The 21,004-nt window shown below is 42.2% G+C and overlaps 1 protein-coding gene across 2 annotated transcripts in view; it reads right to left on the bottom strand.

Moving 5' to 3' along the window:
• The window catches only part of trak1a (trafficking protein, kinesin binding 1a), a 34,433-nt gene extending 25,660 nt beyond the window's left edge, over positions 1-8,773 (bottom strand). The window contains exons 1-2 of one of the 2 annotated variants that reach the window (XM_068736341.1): positions 8,555-8,773; positions 1,058-1,252 (exon numbers count right to left, since the gene is read on the bottom strand). Coding sequence is in view for 1 of the 2 variants with exons in the window: in XM_068736338.1 (XP_068592439.1) it covers positions 1,058-1,252; positions 4,309-4,312 (199 nt within the window). In the remaining variant the exon portion in view is untranslated. Of the gene's footprint in view, positions 1-1,057; positions 1,253-4,308; positions 4,494-8,554 lie in introns of those variants that run through there. The other variant, XM_068736338.1, reaches the window with a different exon arrangement.
• Positions 8,774-21,004: the final 12,231 nt, after the last annotated feature.

Genomic DNA, 21,004 nt, shown 5'->3' with positions numbered 1-21,004 from the left:
ATTTTAACCAATGCAAGCTCCAGGTAAACATAAGTAGTTGTATAAATACATACATAAATACTATCACCTACTGTATATGGAGAGAAAATATCCCTAGACTTCAGTGAAACACAGCCTTATGACCAAGATGAAACTAATATGGCCCATCCCTCCTCCTTCATGGCCCTTAGGGTGTCGACACCCGGCCATCATTTTGAGGTCATAATGAGAAGCAACACGTCTCCAGGACGAGGTTAACCGAGTGAAAAATATGTGAAGGAAACGGTTGATAGTAAAGCACAAAAACCTATATTGAATATTTAGCAAATACCTTATACTGTTTCTTATGCAACATGACCTTGTCGTTGCCTTGTCTGGCTGGCTGTGATAAATGTCAAGGCCAAAGTGACCGTGTCAGCATGGGGCAACAAGGTGAAGCTACAGTTCTCCGTTAAGCCTATTTATGGAACCTTTGATCTATTTTTAGAAACAATGTTTTTACCCTGAGTCACTTCAACAAGTACATGTGAATTAGTTAACTGAATTGTTGATTGTGAAAAAAACACGTTCATTCCCTTGGTCTGTCGTGTGCACGTGTTTTATGTGTGTTTCTTTGCTTTCAATTTGGTGTGTGTGTGTGGTTTACAGCTAGTGTGGCCGTCAATTACAAGGCAGCTCTTAGTTTGACAAGACGAGAGCAGACACGTGCATAAATACACAACACAAGAGCCGAGTGCAAGAGAAAGCAAAACATCAACCGACAGAGAGTGAGAGAGAGACGCATGGAGTACGTTTGTTGTGGTAACCATGGTCAGCTGACACGCCAACACTGATAGGAAGATCTCTCTCTCTCTCTCTCTCTCTCTCTCTCTCTCTCTCTCTCTCTCTCTCTCTCTACGTCATGTTGATGATAGTATTTGAGAAGGGGATGATACCCGCAAAGACGAGTCGTCAATTTGTGTCAATTGTGGAATCGCAAAATGTAATTCTTACCTCAACAATCATCATATTAAGGATAAAGTTGAACACTGTATTTTTCCACTAAAGCATCTAAATCTGCAGTATGTGATGAACTTACAGAAGTATTTGAGGGTCTCCTCTATCTGTTCAGTCGTCAGGTCGAGGGAAGAGTTGGGGTCCACCAGTGGCGTGTGCAGCCAATCATCTTGCTCGTAGCCAAAGATGGTGTCGGCCCTCAGCTTGTAGACGGGCAGCTGTTCCTCCAGTAAGCTGATGATCTCGAGCTCTGGCAAATCAGTACTGTTACACACATCTGCACAGAGAGACAGACAGACACCTTGCAGTTATTACTCTTTTCTTTGGCACTACATTTTTTTTTTTTTTTTTAAGTCATGACAGGAAGGCATTACTTATTGGGAGTGGACAACGGTGATATTGTCTTCAGCAGGGATAAAGTTGTATGATTGCCAAAATTTCATCTCAGGGTTTTTGTAACAATTTCTCTCCTAATTTATAATAAGAAGAAATAATCCATCCCAACAAGACATTTCATCAGCCCATTAGAGCTGAAAGTACAGGATGCCCTCTAGTGGTAAAAAGAGGAACTATTCACCACTACTTGTATCTACTGTGTAGTATTAAAAAGTGGAGACCAACTGAAGGTCAGGTTCATTGGGGCTGTACAGTTCCTCCCCCTCAGTTGTGTTCAATTGCAAAACATGACAGTAGAAACCCAGGTGATGTTGTGCCACAGCCTTATCCGTTACTGGCTGCAATAATGCAACCCTAGCCCATATGATTTAGATACAGGATTACTCAAAAGTCAAACAGACATTCAGCTACAACTACAGAGCAACTGCACAATTTCCAGAAATTAAACAAACAGCTTCTGCTACCAAAATTGACTTCATGTTGGGTATAATAATTAATGGACCTGCAATCATTTATACATCACAAGAAGTCATCTCCGACATGGCAGCTAATCCGGTGTACAAACTCTCTGTGTCTCCTTAAAGTCACCAGCAGCCTTCTACTGAAAATCACTGAATCACACACAGCCACATTTGTGTGCTGCTGTGGAAAACTAAATAATCTCACCCAAGCGTTCAGCTATGTGCCTCTCTGTTCACACGTCAGTTTAATATGCTATTAACAGGGGTATTCATTAGAGTACTCATTCTCTCTGTTCACACAGAATTTAGGGATTTGGTCGCTTTTTCTACAGAAATGTGGAATTCCGAAGCTCGTGGATAGACTGAATTAGCAGACATTGAATGAGAATTAACATACAGTAAACATAATGTCCTTTGTTTCTCTGTCTCCCCTCTATTTCTGTCGCTCTCCTCTGCTGTCCGTCTCTCCCTCTCTCTGTCTGTCTGTCTCTCAAACAATGCCGTCTCTCAGTTTGCTTATCCAGACTGAATGACTGACTGTGCTGAAAAAGGGGAGACACACACACACACACACACACACACACACACACACACACACACACACACACACACACACACACACACACACACACACACACACCAGCTGGGGAATCATTCAGCAGCACAGCCAATGAGGTTTCAACACTAACATAAGTACTAAATTGCACTTCCTACCAATGCCATCCATTTTACCTTTTCAGTAATTTGTGCTGTCTTAGAATAGCATTGTTATTCTCAGAAAAGAAGATTGATATTATTGTCATTGGCTTATTGTACATTTGGTTTGACTCTTCATTTCACATGACCACTCTTTTTACTAGACAACATATACAGTACCGCAGCAGACCGACAGTGAGTTTTAGCGAATCTGTGGTGCCTTTTGGAAAACACTAAGTGTTAAATCCTCTGAAACTAAATCAATAATATTAATATAATAAGCCAGAAATGAATCAAAATAATATTTGTGCAAACCTGATCCTGATGGGGATGTTGCTGGTCAGAATCACAAAATTTCTCATCTGCACTGGTATGAAATATGACCAACGCACTTTGGCTCCTAAAATGAGTACCGATAGGACGTGGATGAGGATAATTATAGCACAAACCCGTGCTGTGAGCTGACAAAAGGTCAATGGAGACAGGAAAAGTTTTTGTGCGTGTATATGTGTGTGTTTGTGTACGTTGTATTTATTCAAACAAACACAATAGTTTTACAATTATTGCAAAGTGCCTTGTTGTCAATATTAAATGGAAACTGTCGCTAAATCAGTTGCAAAGAGAACAAAACAAGTTAACCAGGTCCAAAGTACAAAGTAAACAAGAGTGTTGCTGACTTGGGTTCTCGTTTGAGACAGTGAACTGTATCACATTATGCACTTTACCGACCACCAGTAAGAAGCAACAGATGGACTACTTTACATCTAGCAGGAGAGTAGTAACAATGTGTTAAAAGGAGCACATTGTAGAAACCAATTAAAGTGTCAACTTTTCTAAACTTTTCCATTTTTAATTTGGGATCAGTGAACACAATTGACGTATGACCAAGATAAGTTAAAGTCCAATATGCAAATGTAAATATAGACTGCTGGAATTACATTAGCGGCAACTAGAAGCCACCAGAGCCAGAAAGTTCAAGTTCAAGTGTAAGAATAGGCCACTGTCAGTATGAGCATTAAGCACAGCAACATGTGCAGAGGACACAGAAAGGCTGAAGTGTCAAAATCCGGATCAGGTCATTCTGTAGCCTATACAGTAGAAATACACTGCTAATAATGACACAGATCCAAAGCAGAATTTGGTCAAACTACAGCACAGAAATAACGTAAACGAATAAGTGTCAATGTTAAAACAGAACGCTGCTTACTGCCTCACTAACAGCTGACTCACACAAGTACCAACACTTCACACATAATACAACTAAGTGTATCGCTGGACTGAGACCCAAAATTAGCTCACCACAAAGAAGAAGGGTCTATACACAAGCACATGGGATGGATTCATGTTGCTGAACAGAATAGGGCGGGTTTAAATCCGATGAATCAATATGGCTGCCTCCTGTAGGCTGTTACAGTACAATAGTGCTACTTGTGGCCAAAAATAGTAAAAGAGTCAAGTTGACCCTAATACAATACATTCATAAACGTTCAACCTTTAAAAAATATTCCTTATACTTACAGTGTAGGGTTTAAAGTTACCTTCACACATATCGGCTTGAAAATAAAGTTAACGTGTTGAAGCAAGTCCAAACAGCTGATTCACAGACAAACAGGAAGACAGACTGAGAGAGACAAACAAACAAAGGGATGATAGAGAGATAGAGACAGTGAGAGGAGCTCTATCTCACTGCATTTCCCCAGATATCAGCCGGACTCATCATAAACTTGACTAGAGACCGGCTGAAACTCCCAGAAACCCATGCTCTGCACAGCGTACTCACTCATGGTGCCTGAAGCCCGACAGCCACCAACTCTGCTGCCCTCTGTTCACATTTTCCACCGGACCCGGAGAGGGCAAGGTCGCAAGAAATAACACGGAGAGGAGAGAGAGAGAAAGAGTGTTGGGAGGGTGAGAGACAGGAAGAACAAGAGAGAGGGTGCTAACAACTTTTAGAGGACAGCGTTGGGTGTTAGGACAGGAAAAGAGGGAGGGAGGAGGGAAGAGGAGAAGAGACCCGAGCCAAACTGGTTCGTCATGCCTGACATGCCAATGACGGTATCCACATGGACCGCCCTGCGGCTCTCTCTCTCTCTCTCCCTCTCTCTCTCTTCTTCACTCTAACAGCCAACAAACCCAGCTGGACTCTTCCTTAGAGCAGCACCCCCCCGCCCCCTCCTCTCTCTCTCTTTTCCTATCCTGCTTTAGTACAAACACACTGTGGTTAATCACAGGCCTCAAGCTGTTCCTACTGTTTGTCTTTCCTAGCTACAGTTGCTCTTTATTGAACTCATACATTAAGAGACAAAGAGCTGATGAACGATACTATAAAGATTAAAGAGACAATATACGTGTAAAAGTGTAAAAACAGTCTTAAGCAACAGGTCATGAAACAGATTTAGCCCGGTTACATTTGTAATTATGGTCTGTTTGACATGAGCACAGCTGCAGCAGAAGAACCACCGAAACCACACTCATGTAGTCCTACAGATCCCAGCGTGTTTGGCACTGAATGGCACCTATTATCAGTACATTTGTTCCTTCTGTAGAGTTACAACAATTTGTGTTCATTTGAGCAGTAAGGGTGTTTCCCAAGTAGTTTTAACATATAAAAAATAGTACAGAGTGAGGGGTCAATGTTAAGAGTTTTCAGGTTTTTTTCTTTTCTGAATGGAACTTGTGCTTTATGGACCACCACTGGTCACAAACACAGACTCCTCCAAGTTATTCTTGTATTTGGTGGATTCCTGGCGAGAGGACGTTTTTTAATTAATATTTTAGAAAGTTTGAATTCAGCCCTGTATGTCTATATTTGGGAAAGAGCCGGCTGTCTTCTAGAAACAATGTACCTTTCTTGACAAAAGTCAATAAAAAGAATGACGAGACTCACACAAACAACCCACTAACACGTACTACCAAGTTTCCTCATGGGAGCCATTCGACCAAATACTTCATTCTGTTCACATGTAGCTGCAGCACAACCCTGTCCAGAATTAGACTGGGCTACAGTTGAAAGCGGTCAAGCACTTGAAATACACAAGAGTACGTCAACGTGGTCAAATATCACTAGCAGACTACGAGATCTACGTGTGGGAGGCTGTACCAAGGTGTTCAAATGTCACTAACCCTGTAAATCTCCCAGCCTAGTATTTGTTGTCATTCTTCACTAATGTGTTAGCTTGTATCAAAACAACTACCACTAATACTAGGGGTCCAATTTGATTGCAGATCACATTTGCCACCAAGATTATATCCTAAAAGTTGCTGTGCTTTCTGTTGGCAGCGGTCTTGTAGATGTGATTTTAATGCTTTATGATTGCACAACATTATGGTTATGTGTCGGTTTTGTCGATCAAGAGTCCTCATCAGAGAAACTGATGATTTTGTGGATAAGTGTAAGCTGGTGTTTCTGATTAGTTGTTGAACATTTTACTGGGTTGTTGAACAATACGCAACATGAACACAACATGAGGAGGGATCATTATAAATATAAACTAATGGAAAAATGATAGAGAGGCGGTTTTATTGGAAGAATTCAGAAACTTCAGAAAAGTAAAAAATATATTTTTATATGACAATACAAGGAGAGAGAAAATGTGTAAAACATAAAATAATATGAGAACTGGCGAGATTTTTTTATTTTTTATTGTTGAAATAATGAGCTCCCGTTGTGTAAAATAAGCCAGATAAAAGAGCTGGGAACAATCGAGTAAGGAGCCACGGTCATGACGGGACATGTGACCGTGTCAGATATGTAAACACACATCTAACAACATCGCTTTCATGAGCCTGAAAAATGAGCCAGAGTAACAAAAGAGGATTGTGAACGTCTTTGTGCAGCCTGTTCTGTCAAAGACGGAGCCAGCCAGTCTGCTTGCTGTCAGTTCTAGATTAGGTGATTCAGGCTTTTCATGTTCAAAAACACTGTATCCATGGTAACACTGTTGAATGTGGCAAACATCCGAGAGACCCAGAGTTCATTCAGAATGCTAAAAAATGGCCACACTACTAAAAGTCAACAACAACTACAGATAGACAACAAATAGCTCAGTGAAGCTGATGTCTCCACGCAACACCGGGTCAACACAGTTTCAACCTTACCTGGCTCCGTCTCTACTATGTGTGCGTGTGTGCGCATGTGTGAGAGACAATGCAAACAGTGAACAAGAAGCTCTGGTCTAAACATTGCAGCACACAATGGATGTTTTCACATGCCGTCATATTGTTCAGTCTCAGGAAGCAGACTCAGCACTTTGGATTCTACTCCATTAGACCACTTACGTAACTTTGCCTCTGTGTCTCTCCAGTTCTCTGTCTGTCTGCCTGGCTGGCTGCTCCTGATTTCTCTTACCTCACCAAACATCCCATAATTTCACAGTTACTCAACTCTTTACATCACTGCTGGCTGGTAACCACGGAGAATTAAGCTCACGCCCAGGAACTGCCCCATGGCAATGAGCTGCTCTATTCAGCTCTTTGTGCTCATTCATCTTCTAGACTTAGTGAAATTACACACACTCCCACACAAACTTTCCCTCTCAGCGAGGAAGTGTCCAACTAGCGAGTTAGGCAGGGACATGTGACCGATAGAGAAGGAATGAAGAAAATAAAAAGAAAAGAATTTAAAATGCAACAGATTGAACTGGAAAGTTAAGTTTGTTATAATAGTCCCCTCATACCAGCAGGTGGCAGTACTGACCTAACCTGCTTAACTTTCCTGCCCTTGAATGACTTCAGTGTTAAAGACACAGGACAGTAGATGTTACCACAGTCATTTCATGTAATTCTGCAAGAAAGTGTTACACTGTTGGTTGCATGTTACCAATCTGTTTCTACATACTGCATGCAAAGCTGAAATCAAGAAGTGAATGTTTTATCGTACGAATCAAATCGTACCCAATAAGAAAACGCCCACAATGCTTTGCTTTAAGGCTGTTACGGGGTGGATGATGAAGGGGCTAATAATACAAGGAACTGAGGTCATGGTAAAGGGTGGGAAGGTACATGCTACAGGAAGCTACAGGAAGGTCCTTTTCCTTTTGTGTGTGCATGTCAGAAACTGCCATAGTCTCCATCGCTGCTCAACTCATTAGTCCAGTGCAGTACAAGTGCTTGGCAACCCCTACGACCTTGTTGAAGTGGCTTTTGGCCAGGTCGTATTAAGCTCCCTTTCTCTGGGCCCCGTTCCCTACCTTTCTTCAGGGTCTTAACAATGCTGCACTTAATAGTTTCCCTTAGAAGTTTCATCACATGAGACACAAGATGGTGTGCTGGACTCGCTAGAACCGCGGTTTCAGCTGAAGTCTGTCGTAAAAATTGTGATTCTAAAAGGTTTGTCTGTCATCAGTGTCTGATTCCAGGTTTGGTCAATCTAGACTGCTGTATGATTAGGGCAGCAAGAACAAAAACAAAAAAAATCTAATCAATATCCATTAATCTTTTTATCACTTCAGCTGTAGAAAAGCGTCTGTCGGACACTTAGTTCAGACGGACTCATTCAGGCTGTAAAGAGAAAGGAGATGGGGCCACAGCACAGCTGAATTGTGACCGCTGTAGCCGAGACATCAGTGTCCCTCTGCTCAGCTGGAAAGAGGCACGAGTGTTGAGAGAAAAGGAGGAGGGGAGACGAGTGAAAGGGTTGACAGAGACGGTCCACTGGGAGCTCCTCTCACATGCTGGTTTTATACAGAGAGCTGAGGTCCCCTGGAGCCGCTTCACTGACAGGATGTGACATTAGAAACGGGTCACAGAGGAGGACAGTTTCTCACAGCTCCACATGTCTCACTCTCACCATCTTTCTCAGCATGCAATGTCCCTCATAGCTTATTCCAGAAACCAGTAGAGATTCTGGGTTGTTATTACTGTATCGTTTTGGGTTGAATTCTGATGAAGATCTTCTTTGATACGTATTTTATTGAGTCAGACAGTTGAATAATATATTTATGCATCTAGTGCAGACTCTACATTACCAAATGAAATCCAGCAAGTTTTGTCTACCATATGGTTATAACGTGTGCATGCGACATTACCAGTAATGGTCTCTGCATCTCTGTAGACCGCCGCAAACTCCTGGAATGGAGCCGACAGACTTGCTTCACTGACATACTCCTCTTCCTCCTCCTCTTCACTGGCCAATCGAAGCCCTGAGTCGTGGAGCCACGCCGTGTGATCGGAAGACTGCTGAGGGGGCGGGGCAGAGGAGCAGGAGCAGGTGTGGGGAGGCAGCGTCTTCGGGTCCAGCTTGGCGCTGAGTGGTTACCGGTTTAAAAAACGACGAGCCATGGACGACACTTGGACTTGCCAAAATAGGAATGGGACAAAACCCAATTGCATTTGTCTCAAGTGCACGATTGGACTATTGGACTGTTGGTGGGGATGTCTCGAACACCGGACAGGTGGGATCTACGGAGGTTATTCTCTGCAAACCTATAAAGACAAAAGGGAGAGACAACATAACACACAAGACTTAATTAGATTCATGTCGTAAATCACAAGTTAGATGCAAAAAGCTGCATAAAAATATACAGCATGATATCAAATGTAAGTAATGAATATAAACACAATGCATAAGCTTGAGTTACAACCTTTCATTAGCTTAATGTGGGCAAACATGCTCCTATGTTTATCTATTAACAGAACAGAAACAGTATATAATTGAAACAACCCGCTCTCTTTCTCTCACTCACACTTGGGCTTGCAGTAGTATTTATAGATATGGTTAAAAGTGAAGCCAATGCTGAAGTGCCTAAAACTTGCATTCATTCTAATGGCCATCAGGGGGCGACTCCTCTGGCTGCAGAAATAAGTCAAATTGTTTAAAATTCTACGAGAAAGTTACCCTACTTCTTCTTCAATGCAGCGTGATGTTTATTTAGTAAATTATGGTCCATTTAGAGTCAAATAGAGGATGAAGCAGGGTATGCTTTAGGGCATGGCTACATTGTGATTGACAGGTCGCTACCATGGTGTTGTCCAGTCTGGGAGTCTTCCGTGTTTTAGTCTTAGAACTTCAACCCTTTCACGGCGCGTTTTCAGTTCATAAGAATAATAATTTGGTTGCTTAAAAATGTTTTAGTCAGTGTTCGGTTGTACTTAGCTCCACCCTGACACAAAAAATAAAAAGACCATCACAACTTTCTCCAGGTGATAAATAGGTCTAAAATGTCTCATCTAGAAGAAAAAAAAAAAAAAGCAGCAAATCTTCCAAAAATCCTTGAAAATTATTAAAAAGATTAATTGACTTATCATTTCAGCTTTACTGTCAAACTTGTAAAAAGGGATGGACGGAACATTAGAAAAGCCTCAAGATAACTGCAACAACACCACCACTAACTCAACACCTCTCTGACACAATGACAACCAAAAACAGCTTCACAAACAGGATATATTGCAATGTCGCTGTTTTGCAGAGGTGCCCCTAATGAACCTCAAGCATATGAGCATCAAATGGTTGCAGTAGATCTAATGAAGCATACGATTCAGTTAAATATCATACAGTAGACAATATAGCTGTAAAAAAAAAAAAAAAAATCATGTTAGTAGAATAAGTGTTGCGTTTAGTGACTAGCTGGTTCTGATGATAAGTTGCAGGACACTTATTTACACTATGAATGACGAGAACAACAAATAAGATAATCCGGCGAGCTAATAAAAACCCTGGCTGACAAGTTAAAAGGCAGACAAATAAATGGACAACACAATCATATCACTGAGCAGGCTGCCAGCCCAGCATTGAAGAGGAACTTGGCTATGTTTCTATTAATAGTCAACTCTTCTAAACACACACACACACACACACACACACACACACACACACACACACACACACACACACACACACACACACACACACACACACACACACACACACACACACACACCTCAAGACAAGCTTCTTGATATGTAGCTAACCCTGGTCTCTTTATCATCTTTAAAAACACAGATGTGTTTCTTCAGTTTCTCTACTTTCTTTGAACCATCTCCTTCTCTCCTGTAATGATCCACTCATCTTTCTTTTTCCACCCCAACCTCCTCTTAGACATATTGAGTCAGATCCTGGTGCCTTGTGGGAAGTAAAATTTAGGTCACAAAGTTTCCATTATTTAGGAGTGAAGGACATCCAAACACTGTTGCTAATGACAACAAACCACGTAGTCACTGCAGAACACATGACAGGCTGCAGTGACAGTCTGTCATATAGCTTAAAAACAAGATTTTTAGGGATTTTAAAACCAAATCTGACTCCGTTCAGAATCACAGGAGGCGACTAATAAAGAGGAAAAGTCTTTGCAGCTCTTTTATTCAGGGCCCTGAATGAATGATGTCATCATAGTTGCAGAAACGCTGACCGAACAGTACTGTTTTTCCAAATTAAAGTTCAGCAGAACCAGGATCAACAGTACCAGCATCTAATCTAATGGTATGGCCACAACATCCCTACCCTGTACCGTCCTCCAGCAGCGCTCACAATCACAAGGTTGGGTGGAGTTTAGAGGAAGTGGAAGATTTCAATGGGCCGATGGAGCCGGTGCACAAGAACAACAGAAAACGCAATTCCTCTCTTGGGAATACGGTGTGGTTTTCCACATTCTTTCTATTTTTATTTTCTATAAATTCCAATTTAAAACTTTACGTTTTTCTTTTGCAGTGTTGGTTCAGCGAATGTTTCAACGTTCTACATGCAGTGACATTTGTCTAGCCCTTCACGTTGTTATTGGGCCTCATTCCTAAAAGGCACATGCTCTGTTCCTGCCTCATCTTATTTCTGAACTGGGATGGAGCATAAGGACATCCAAACACAGACTACATTTAGCAGGTGATGTAATAAGTAGGAAGAGGTTCAAGCCCCTGATTCTAATGAAATCATTAAAATGATGTACAGTAGCTACCACCCAACGAAATGACTTTATTTTAGATTTTGGTGGTGTTGTTTTCGTTTTTTTAAAGTTTGTTAGACAAAATTATTTATAAAAAAAAAAGGTAAGGAAGGTAATTACTAGGTGCAGTTCCAATTGTCCTTAATGACACACAAAAATACTGTTTGTCCATCAGTGTACAGACAAGTATTATTCTCAGCAGTGACTAGAGGAGTGAGGAGAACAATGATGTATCCCTCCCTCAGATGATTTCTCAATGCATTCTGTTAATCAGTTACTTCAACTGCAACTAAATGGACATTACAACACAGACCACAGACATTCATTGTCAGCTCTTAAAAGGAAAACCAGTGCTGCACCACCCAGCTCAGTATTTTGGTGTTGCAATTTGAACTCCTTTTAAACCTGGAAAACTAAACTAATGTGGTAACACTGCTACATCCTAACCGTTAGGCACTGAGAAGCTCAGCAAGGACAGACCGTATAGGACAAAAACATGAGTGTATCACTGAGGACGGTAGCTCCATATCACATACAAAGGAGGATTTACATGTCAGCAAAGAGGAGAACACACAAACATACACACCTCGGTACGTCTGTGAGTTTAGGTGCTGTCACTCCGTGTCACAGCATCATTGATGCTAGATTTAAGCATATATTTTGCTTAGAAATGCATGTATCAGTTATGTTTCATGGTCCTATGACACTGGAAACACATTCAAAATACACTGCAGTTTGAAAACATTTATATTATATTGGTCTGTTTTATGTGCGTTTTGTCTGTTGTCTGTGTTTATCTGCGGTTTGAGAGTTGACAAGATGATGAAAATCATTAATCTTCAGTCGATTGATCCTCACTGACTGACAAAATATAATTCAAAGAACCATTTGCTAATCAAGACACAACTAATAAACTAGACACTGTAGCCTGTAGATGTTGCATACTGTATATTCTATATCTAACAAAACAACTAATCACCTAGTAATCACTCTGGCTTACTCACCCTACTGCACTTTTCCATTAGTCCACTGTTCAATGTCTACTAATGCACAGCAATCTTAGTTTGTAGCAGTTTATCCTGAAGTAGGAGTCGATAAAGGAAAGCAAAATTATGGGTATGCATCTTATTTGTTAGCCTGCTGGAGTTAACTGTTTGTAGTTTGCCCAAAGGTTTTAAATCATGGGTGCTATGACAGTCAATGCATCAATAAGGCACGCTTATGCAGCACTCTTTGAGAGCTGAGCTTTGTCCTTGCTAGAGGGGATTTCCTTACTTTCAACAACTGATCATTGAGAGCACTTTGACTGGTGTTGTTCAATACGTACGTATCCCTGCTAATGGTACACAGAAGAACATACTTATGGATAACGCTGTCCGGTGGAAATCTGCCTGTGAGCAGGAGAGCCACATGCTGTGACTGACTGGCTGTAAGCTGGAGCTCTGAACTTTGTATACACCCGAAACAACTTCTTTGCACTGAAACACTCAGATCAGGAGCAGTCTCCAATCAGTTTCAAGACATAGAATAGTAACTGCCCTGAGAAACCGGTCAGAGCCTTAGTGACAGATGGGTGACGGGCTCCATACCGCCGGTTAGCCATTAGAAGATATCACCATGGTGAGAAGACCAACATATACAAATCTCCTGCTATAAAACCAGCAGCTATGAGAAGCTGACAGAGATCAGGGGGGTAGAGTAAACATGGGTTGCTATTGAAAACTGCAATGTAAACATTATCCTGTGTACAGAAAGGACTTAATTACACAGAAGCCGTGTATAAAAGGTCCTGTTTTGATTAAATGTTAAATGTCCCATCAGGTCAGTTCAGCCTGACCTTAATTTTCTCTTTATTATTCCCTCTAGTGTGAATGGGTTGAGTTTCAGTTTATCCCCCTATTATTTTCTCTCTAATCAGATTATGTGAAAGTCCCTCAGTCTTGCCAGTAACTTCTGCCAGCTTGCCCTGCTGTCTGTTTAATAATATTAAATTATTTATATGAGAATATCTTCTGTTATTTATAGTATTATAATATTTGCATGAAAACCATTCAGTGGCAGTATTTGTTTTATAACATAACTTCAACTAAACAGTACCTGTTAAGTAAGAACCCACAACTTTATTTGTGAATTTAACTTTTTTAAATCTTAAAACTGAATAGAAATTCCACCTTCCAACTAAATGCTGGAGTGAGGCTGTAAATGAAGGTCAGTCCAGGCAGCAGCTCTTCCTGTCAGCCACTTTATGATCAATGGATCTGATCAATAATCCAATACTCCTCTTTTTGACCAGAGATGCAATCAATAACAATCTGCATTTTATTTTTATAAAATCAGCTGTGAGCTTAAAAATAATGTCCTATGATTATTAACATACACTGCAGGTGAGCAGTGCAGCTAGCTCATTCGTGTCCATTTTTTTCTATATCGTAAATAAGCAAATGTACACAAATATTACATTTTAATACCGTGACACTGGTATAACATTACAATCTCAGTGTTTCGTTGATCATGTCATACAGTCATGACAACCTCCCCAGCTCATCAACATTCATTAGATTTGTTTTTAATACATAATGCTATGCTATTGCAAGAATGTCAAGCTTGGGTTGTTGGTTAGTACAGAAAAACTGGCGCCCAAAGAACAATAAAAAGTGTTTTCATCACTAATCGCGTCACTAAAGCATGTTTGAATACTGGTCTCAGTGATGTGATTGGTTGATGGTGAGCAAAGTAGGGTTTAGACAAAAGGAACAGGCAAGTAGGAGAAATCTCTTCCCTCCCTAGGATTCCTATTCCCTAATTCCTCCTTTTAAATGCACATGGAAACCAGTTCTTTGAAAACTTGTTCTTTGACAAAAGAGATTACATTACGGTCATTTAGCAGACACTTTTATCCAAAGCGACTTACAATTCAGTATCTATCTACACACCGTGGGTGCAGCTACGGGAGCAAATTTTGGGGTTAAATGTCTTGCTCAAGGACACATTGACATGAGACTAGTAGAGCAGGAGCCGAGGATTGAACCGCCGACCCTCTGATTGAAAGGCGGCACTGCTCTCCACTTAGCCACGGTCACCACTATCTGATCCCATTATTCACTGAGACACACACAGTCACTACAACAAGGAGGGACAAAGAGGAAGACAAAGAGAGAAGTTAAGGAGAGATGAGAATAAGGAAGCGAGTGTATCATAGGTCCAACAAGTCACATGATCAGTCAAAGGAAGCGGAGACATCCTTTCTGAAATGCTACAGTTTCCTTCATGTAATGTCGGGATTCCGCTTCGTTGAAGAGTGTTGTGTTAGTGAGAAGAAAAAAAGATTGTGAAAAATAAAGTTAAAAAAGGGCTGATGTATGTGCATGAGTGACAGCACGGCCTGTTTGAAAGACTGTCTCTGTTTTCATATCACTCAGAGAGAAGGGGAGGAAATCATATGAGAAAGAAAGATATGACAGAGGAGAGAGAAAGGAAGGGGGGTGGAGGGAGTAATGCAAGACTTGACGCAGATAAAGCTCTGCCTTTTACAGTTATTATTCTACAAGAAAACAGAGAGAAAAGCCCCCAAAAAACAAACCGTAGACAACATGGACAGTCTTTAACTATGACTGGCACAGCAGAGGAGTCTTGCTAAATCTCTCAGCCTTCAGCGTTGGCAGGTTGGTCCAGGTTTATCAAACACTGGAACTGTGCAAGACCTGGGTCAAAGTTTTTACAACTACCGGTAGTTGATTCCATAAAGATGTTATTCCTCCACGTGGGTAGCGAAAGGCAAAACGAAACTTCTTGCAATCACATTAAGTATCTGAAATCTCATCGAAAAAGTCCTGAGCAACTGCAGCGCTTCAAATGATCTGGATCACTAAGCATTTCTCTTGTGTAATAATAATATAACATAACTATAGAATGACTATAGAAGTGTAAAGGAAATAGGCTTAGCCAAAATATTCCAAGGGACATGCACAAGGTATATTCTCTATCTTGTAAGGGGCTGAAAATCAATCGAGAACCTCTACATTAAAGAGGTCAAAGTTTGTCTGATTCACCATAACCTCACAGCTGCATCACTTTGGCTCAGTTCAGTGAACTGTAACGCCGACACTCAAAATAACTCACTCTCTTTGCAAATTTACAGCCTTTATTTTGCTCCCAAGTAGTTTGATTGCATTAAATTACTGTTGTATTGTTCTAAATCACACCAAAGGCCGTCATATTGAACTACGTCCATCACTGTATTTTAAAACTGCATCAAATAGTTACAGGGTTTCTATAGCCTGCATCATAAGTGCTTTATTATTCATTTGTTTGTGTTCCACATTGTATGCTATGAAATATCCCTCCAGTTATGAGCATTACAACAACTTCATTTGTGCTTAAACAAATACAGATTACAGGATTTGTTGCAGTTGTTGTGCTACACATACATGATATTTAGTTAGGAAATCTGGAAGTAAGCATGTATTTTAGATGATCCATCAATCTTCACCAGATCGATTTGAAAACCTAAAGCTGGTATACACATATATACAGTATATACTTGAGATTTTGTTTAGAACGTCTTATTACTTCTGCTCGAGGAGTTAAACTTCATTTTATTATCTTTCCAACTGATTTTATTATAATTTCTAAAACGCAACCTGAAACTCAGCGAGCCATAAATCCATAAAGCTACTCTACAGTGATAGTGTGCAGTAAAGGAGCTTTGAAGTTAATATATTAAGGGCCTCATTCACACTTAAGCAACCTTTGACTTTTCCTGTGCTTTCATAATCATTTCTACCAATACGCTACTCTAGGTCATCAGTCTGTGTGCTGGCACAGCAGCACATACTCACTGCCGCCACTTCATCAATTTGTCTTTTTTGTAGAATGTCATTCCAAAAGGAATGAATGCTGATGTTTTTTTGGGATGGGGACTCATTTTAGTTGATTGAAAGGGGTGGTAGGCTTACAAAGTACTGACATCACACAAATCTACCCGTGATAAGGGATTTCCTATTTACTACAAGCCTTTGAATGTGTGTGTGTGTGTGTGTGTGTGTGTGTGTGTGTGTGTGTGTGTGTGTGTGTGTGTGTTTAGATAAGACCAAACACCCCCCACAGCCCATCTGTCAGTCGCTCTGTCTATCTGTGGGACATTCGAGCTGTCCCTTCAGGTCCAGCTTCTGGTTGCGTACGTTCTCAGAGGTCTGTATGTTAACAGTGAGATCTGCTGTGTGTGTGTGTGTGTGTGTGTGTGTGTGTGTGTGTGTGTGTGTGTGTGTGTGTGTGTGTGTGTGTGTAGTGAGACGGTACACAGGCCCGCCACAGATCATGTGCTGCTAGTTGGCAAAGCCAACTGGACCCTTATTTAGCTTGTCAGGACTGGCTGAGAAACCCTCCTTCTCAGCAGAGTAGCTAAAGTAAAATAAAAATCACTGAATCCCCTCCATACCTTTTACACTGGATGTACATTAGTGTGTTGCAGTCTCTTCACCGCAATCCACATATCAGTCTGGCTTCACAAGCCTTCTTTAACTGACCCGAGGCTCATTGTCTAAATTTCCTTCCTTGTGATTGGTTTGTAATTGGAAATCTGAGTAAGCAACATCTATTTCAATATTAATTTAATGAAGAAAGTATATATGGGATAGCCTAATGGGTTTAAATATAATTTAAAGAAAATGAACAAATGCCTCTAACAGATGTAGGCTCACAGTACATGAAGAGAAAACAACAAATAAAAACAACAGAAAACAACGTTCATTCCTCACAATGCAAACTGCTTTCTTTGGATCTATAATGGGGCATATGTCAGCTTTGCACGGTGCACTTGAATGATATGACGTAATGTTCCCACTGATTGGTCCCGATTATAAATAATAAACATGTTGACGTTAAAAAGGCAAAAGTTTGTTCACAGCCTCTGAGAAGTAGCTGTGATAATCAGTCAGACTGCTTAAATCACTTTTAATGAGTGAAGGCAGATTCCCTGTGATAGGATTAGGCCTCACTAAATCTAAAAATCAGTCAATCTTATTAAAACGTGCCCACAATCCACACAATAGGCTGAACATGTTCACCTCTGAGTCGGACCAAGTATGGGCACAAAGCAGAGGGAACTTCTTATGAAATGAAAAAGTCTATTAGACCAGGAAAACATGACGGGGAACTGTTTAAAAACATGCCATGTGTTACATTATATAGCATTGCGCTCCTATCATGAGTAAGTGTTACACCGTCAGCAAACCGTGTGGTACTCTGCACCTGCTGCTGTGATCATAAGATCATCGAACTTTAAATCTGACACACATACGAGTTCAGAAACTTACCGTTTTAGTCGATTGTGCAGACTTCCCTGAAGAGGCAGAATAATCCCGTTATCTCTGTTTGGCGACAAACGGAAGACTAACTCATCGGCTCACTCAGCGCGACTCTGCTCGCGATCTAACAATGTGATTCTCCAGAGCGCTACCACGCGACCTGGTGCTGTGTCAAAGTCTGTTTCCCCGTCGACATGTGTGACCCTGATAATAACCTTATTCTAACCACAGTCAGTCGTCGCCTGAGATGCTTCACCCGACCACAACCCTACTATAAACCCTAGTTTATCTCTGCCACGCCTAACCAAACTAACCACCGTCTTAAGTAGCGTTACCCCCCGAACATGCAGGGCACCCCTCCACAGGAAGCAGACTACCACACAGACCGGTATCAGATAATCACGCCTCTATCAGGCGAAAGTCAAGACAAGTGGACGGACGAATACAGAAGATGTGATTCAGAGTCAGCACCCTGCGCCTGTTCACTTCACTTTGGAAGCTTTTTTTTTGGCTTCCTTCGCAGGGGTGAGTGAATGGTGTAGTGGAAACAAAGCAGCTGAGCAGAGCTGAGTCAAAGTAGAAGAAGTATGGTTCTACATCCGGTGTGAGTCATTTCAAAATAAATTGCATTAATATTACTTTTTTATTTTATTTTGAGCGGTCTGTTATACTCACAATACATGAAAAGAGGTTGACACTTCATTTGATAAATACCCTAGGGGCTAGTTTGTCTGTCTGCTTGTGTGTACAGTCAGTGTGTACAAAGTGTTGGGACGCTATATGCAGTCTATATACTCGGGACGTCTATGGAAATCTATATTGAATGTGATGGTGGAAGGAAAGCGTTTTAATTGTTGTTACAGTGTTTCATTAAGTTATTTGCGTCACATTTAAGGAGCTTATCTATAAGCATTATAAACTCATATTGCACATAAAAGAAACAACTGTAGTTTACAGTTTATTATAAACTAACTCACGTAAGCTCACTTCACCATTTTACAACCGTGAGTTTGCTTCATTCATACTGGTCGGTGTTTACATGCCGCCACAGGGCAACGTGCAGGAGACACAGCGGACACTCGCCGAACAGATACGGTATGTGGAGCGGACCAACCCGGACTCTTTGGTTATTGTCCTTGGTGACTTTAACAAAGGAAACCTCAGTCATGAACTCCCAAAATACAGACAGTTTATCAAATGCTCAACTAGAGAGGAAAACATTCTAGATCACTGCTACACCACAATCAGCAGGGCCTATCACGCCGTGCCTCGTGCTGCACTGGGACTCTCTGACCACGTCATGGTCCATCTGATTCCAGCTTACAGGCAGAATTTAAAGCTCTGTAAACCTGTGGTGAGGAAATTCAAGCAGTGGTCCAGTGAAGCTCTGCAGGATCTTCAGGCGTGCTTGGACTGTACAGACTGGGATGTTTTCAGGACTGCTACCAACAGTCTGGATGAATACACAGAGGCTGTAACTTCATACATCAGCTTCTGTGAGGACAGCTGTGTTCCAACAAGCACCAGGGTGAGTTACAACAATGACAAACCCTGGTTTACAGCAGAACTCAGACTGCTAAGGCTGCACAAGGAACAGGCATTTTGGAGTGGGGACAATGACTTGTACAAAGAGTCAAAATACAGGCTTAGTAAGGCGGTGAGAGACGCTAAACAACTGTGCTCTGAGAAACTGCAACACCAGCTCTCAGCAAGTGACTCTGCTTCTGTCTGGAGAGGCCTCAGACAGATCACCAACTACAAGCCTACAAAGCTCCCCACTCTATGAATGACCTCCACCTGGCAGACGAGCTGAACGAGTTCTACTGTAGATTTGAAAGACAATGGGTCAGTCCTGACTCCATCCCGCACAGCCCCATCAACCAGCCCCAGACCACCAGCCCCCCCTCCCCCAGCTCAGCAGGTCAGGGCCCATGCCTCTGTTCCACCCATCCCAGCGCCCCACCCCCCTCCCCACTGACGACTCTCTCTATTCTGGAGAGAGACGTCAATAGGCTTTTCAAAAAACAGAATCCCCGCAAAGCTGCCGGCCCGAACTCTGTCTCCTCTCCACCCTGAAGCATTGTGCTGATCAGCTGTCTCCGGTGTTTACAGACATTTTCAACACCTCCCTGGAGACATGCCATGTACCAGCCTGCTTCAAGGTTTCCACTGTCGCCCTGACCTCTGTGATCATGAAGTATTTTGAACACCTGGTCCTTTCCCACCTGAAAACCCTCACTGACCCACTCCTGGACCCCCTGCAGTTCGCCTACAGAGACAACAGGTCTGTAGACGACGCCGTCAACATGGCCCTTCACTTCATCCTCCAGCATCTGGACTCCCCAGGAACCTACACCAGGATCCTGTTTGTGGACTTCAGCTCTGCTTTCAACACCGTCATCCCATCTTTGCTGCATGACAAGCTCTCTCAGCTGCACGTGCCCGACTCCACCTGCAAGTGGATCACAGACTTCCTGTCTGACAGGAAGCAGCACGTGAAGCTGGGAAAGCACGTCTTAGCCTCTCGGACCATCAGCACCGGTTCCCCCCAAGGCTGCATTCTTTCCCCTCTGCTCTTCTCCCTGTATACCAACAGCTGCACCTCCAGTCACCAGTCCGTCAAGCTCCTGAAGTTTGCGGATGACACCACCCTCATTGGACTCATCTCTGGTGGGGATGAGTCCGCCTACAGGTGGGAGACTGACCATCTGGTGACCTGGTGCGGTCTGAACAACCTAGAGCTCAACGCTCTAAAGACAGTGGAGATGGTTGTGGATTTCTGGAAGAATGCAGCCCCACCTGCCCCTATCACCCTGTGCGACTCCCCCGCCGACGCTGTGGAGTCCTTCCTCTTCCTGGGCTCCACCATAACTCAGGACCTCAACTGGGAGCTTAACATCAGCTCCATCACCAAGAAAGCTCAGCAGAGGATGTACTTCCTGAGGCAGCTGAAGAAATCCAACCTGCCAAAGACAATGATGGTGCACTTCTACACAGCCATCATTGAGCCATCAAGACAGCTGTGGCTGCAGCGTACCAGACCACCGTCTGCAGCCACAGCCAAGGACAAGGCAGACTGCAGCGCATCATTCACTCTGCTGAGAAGGTGATCGGCTGCAATCTGCCATCCCCCCAGGACTTGTTTGCGAGCAAGAAAGATTATAACCGACCCCTCTCACCCTGGACATGAACTGTTTGTGTCCCTACCATCTGGCAGCAGGATGAGGCCCATCAGGACCAAGACCTCATGATTGAAAGGCAGCGCTGCTCTTAGCACTTAGCCACAATCACCCCACAT

Source organism: Cebidichthys violaceus, unplaced genomic scaffold, assembly GCF_023349555.1.
Source record: "Cebidichthys violaceus isolate CVI_PGR_0920_01 unplaced genomic scaffold, fCebVio1.0.p SCAF_7, whole genome shotgun sequence".
NCBI classification, from domain to species: Eukaryota; Metazoa; Chordata; class Actinopteri; order Perciformes; family Stichaeidae; genus Cebidichthys; species Cebidichthys violaceus.
The sequence above is the reverse complement of the archived record's forward strand: the minus strand, read 5'-3'. Positions and strand labels throughout refer to the sequence as shown.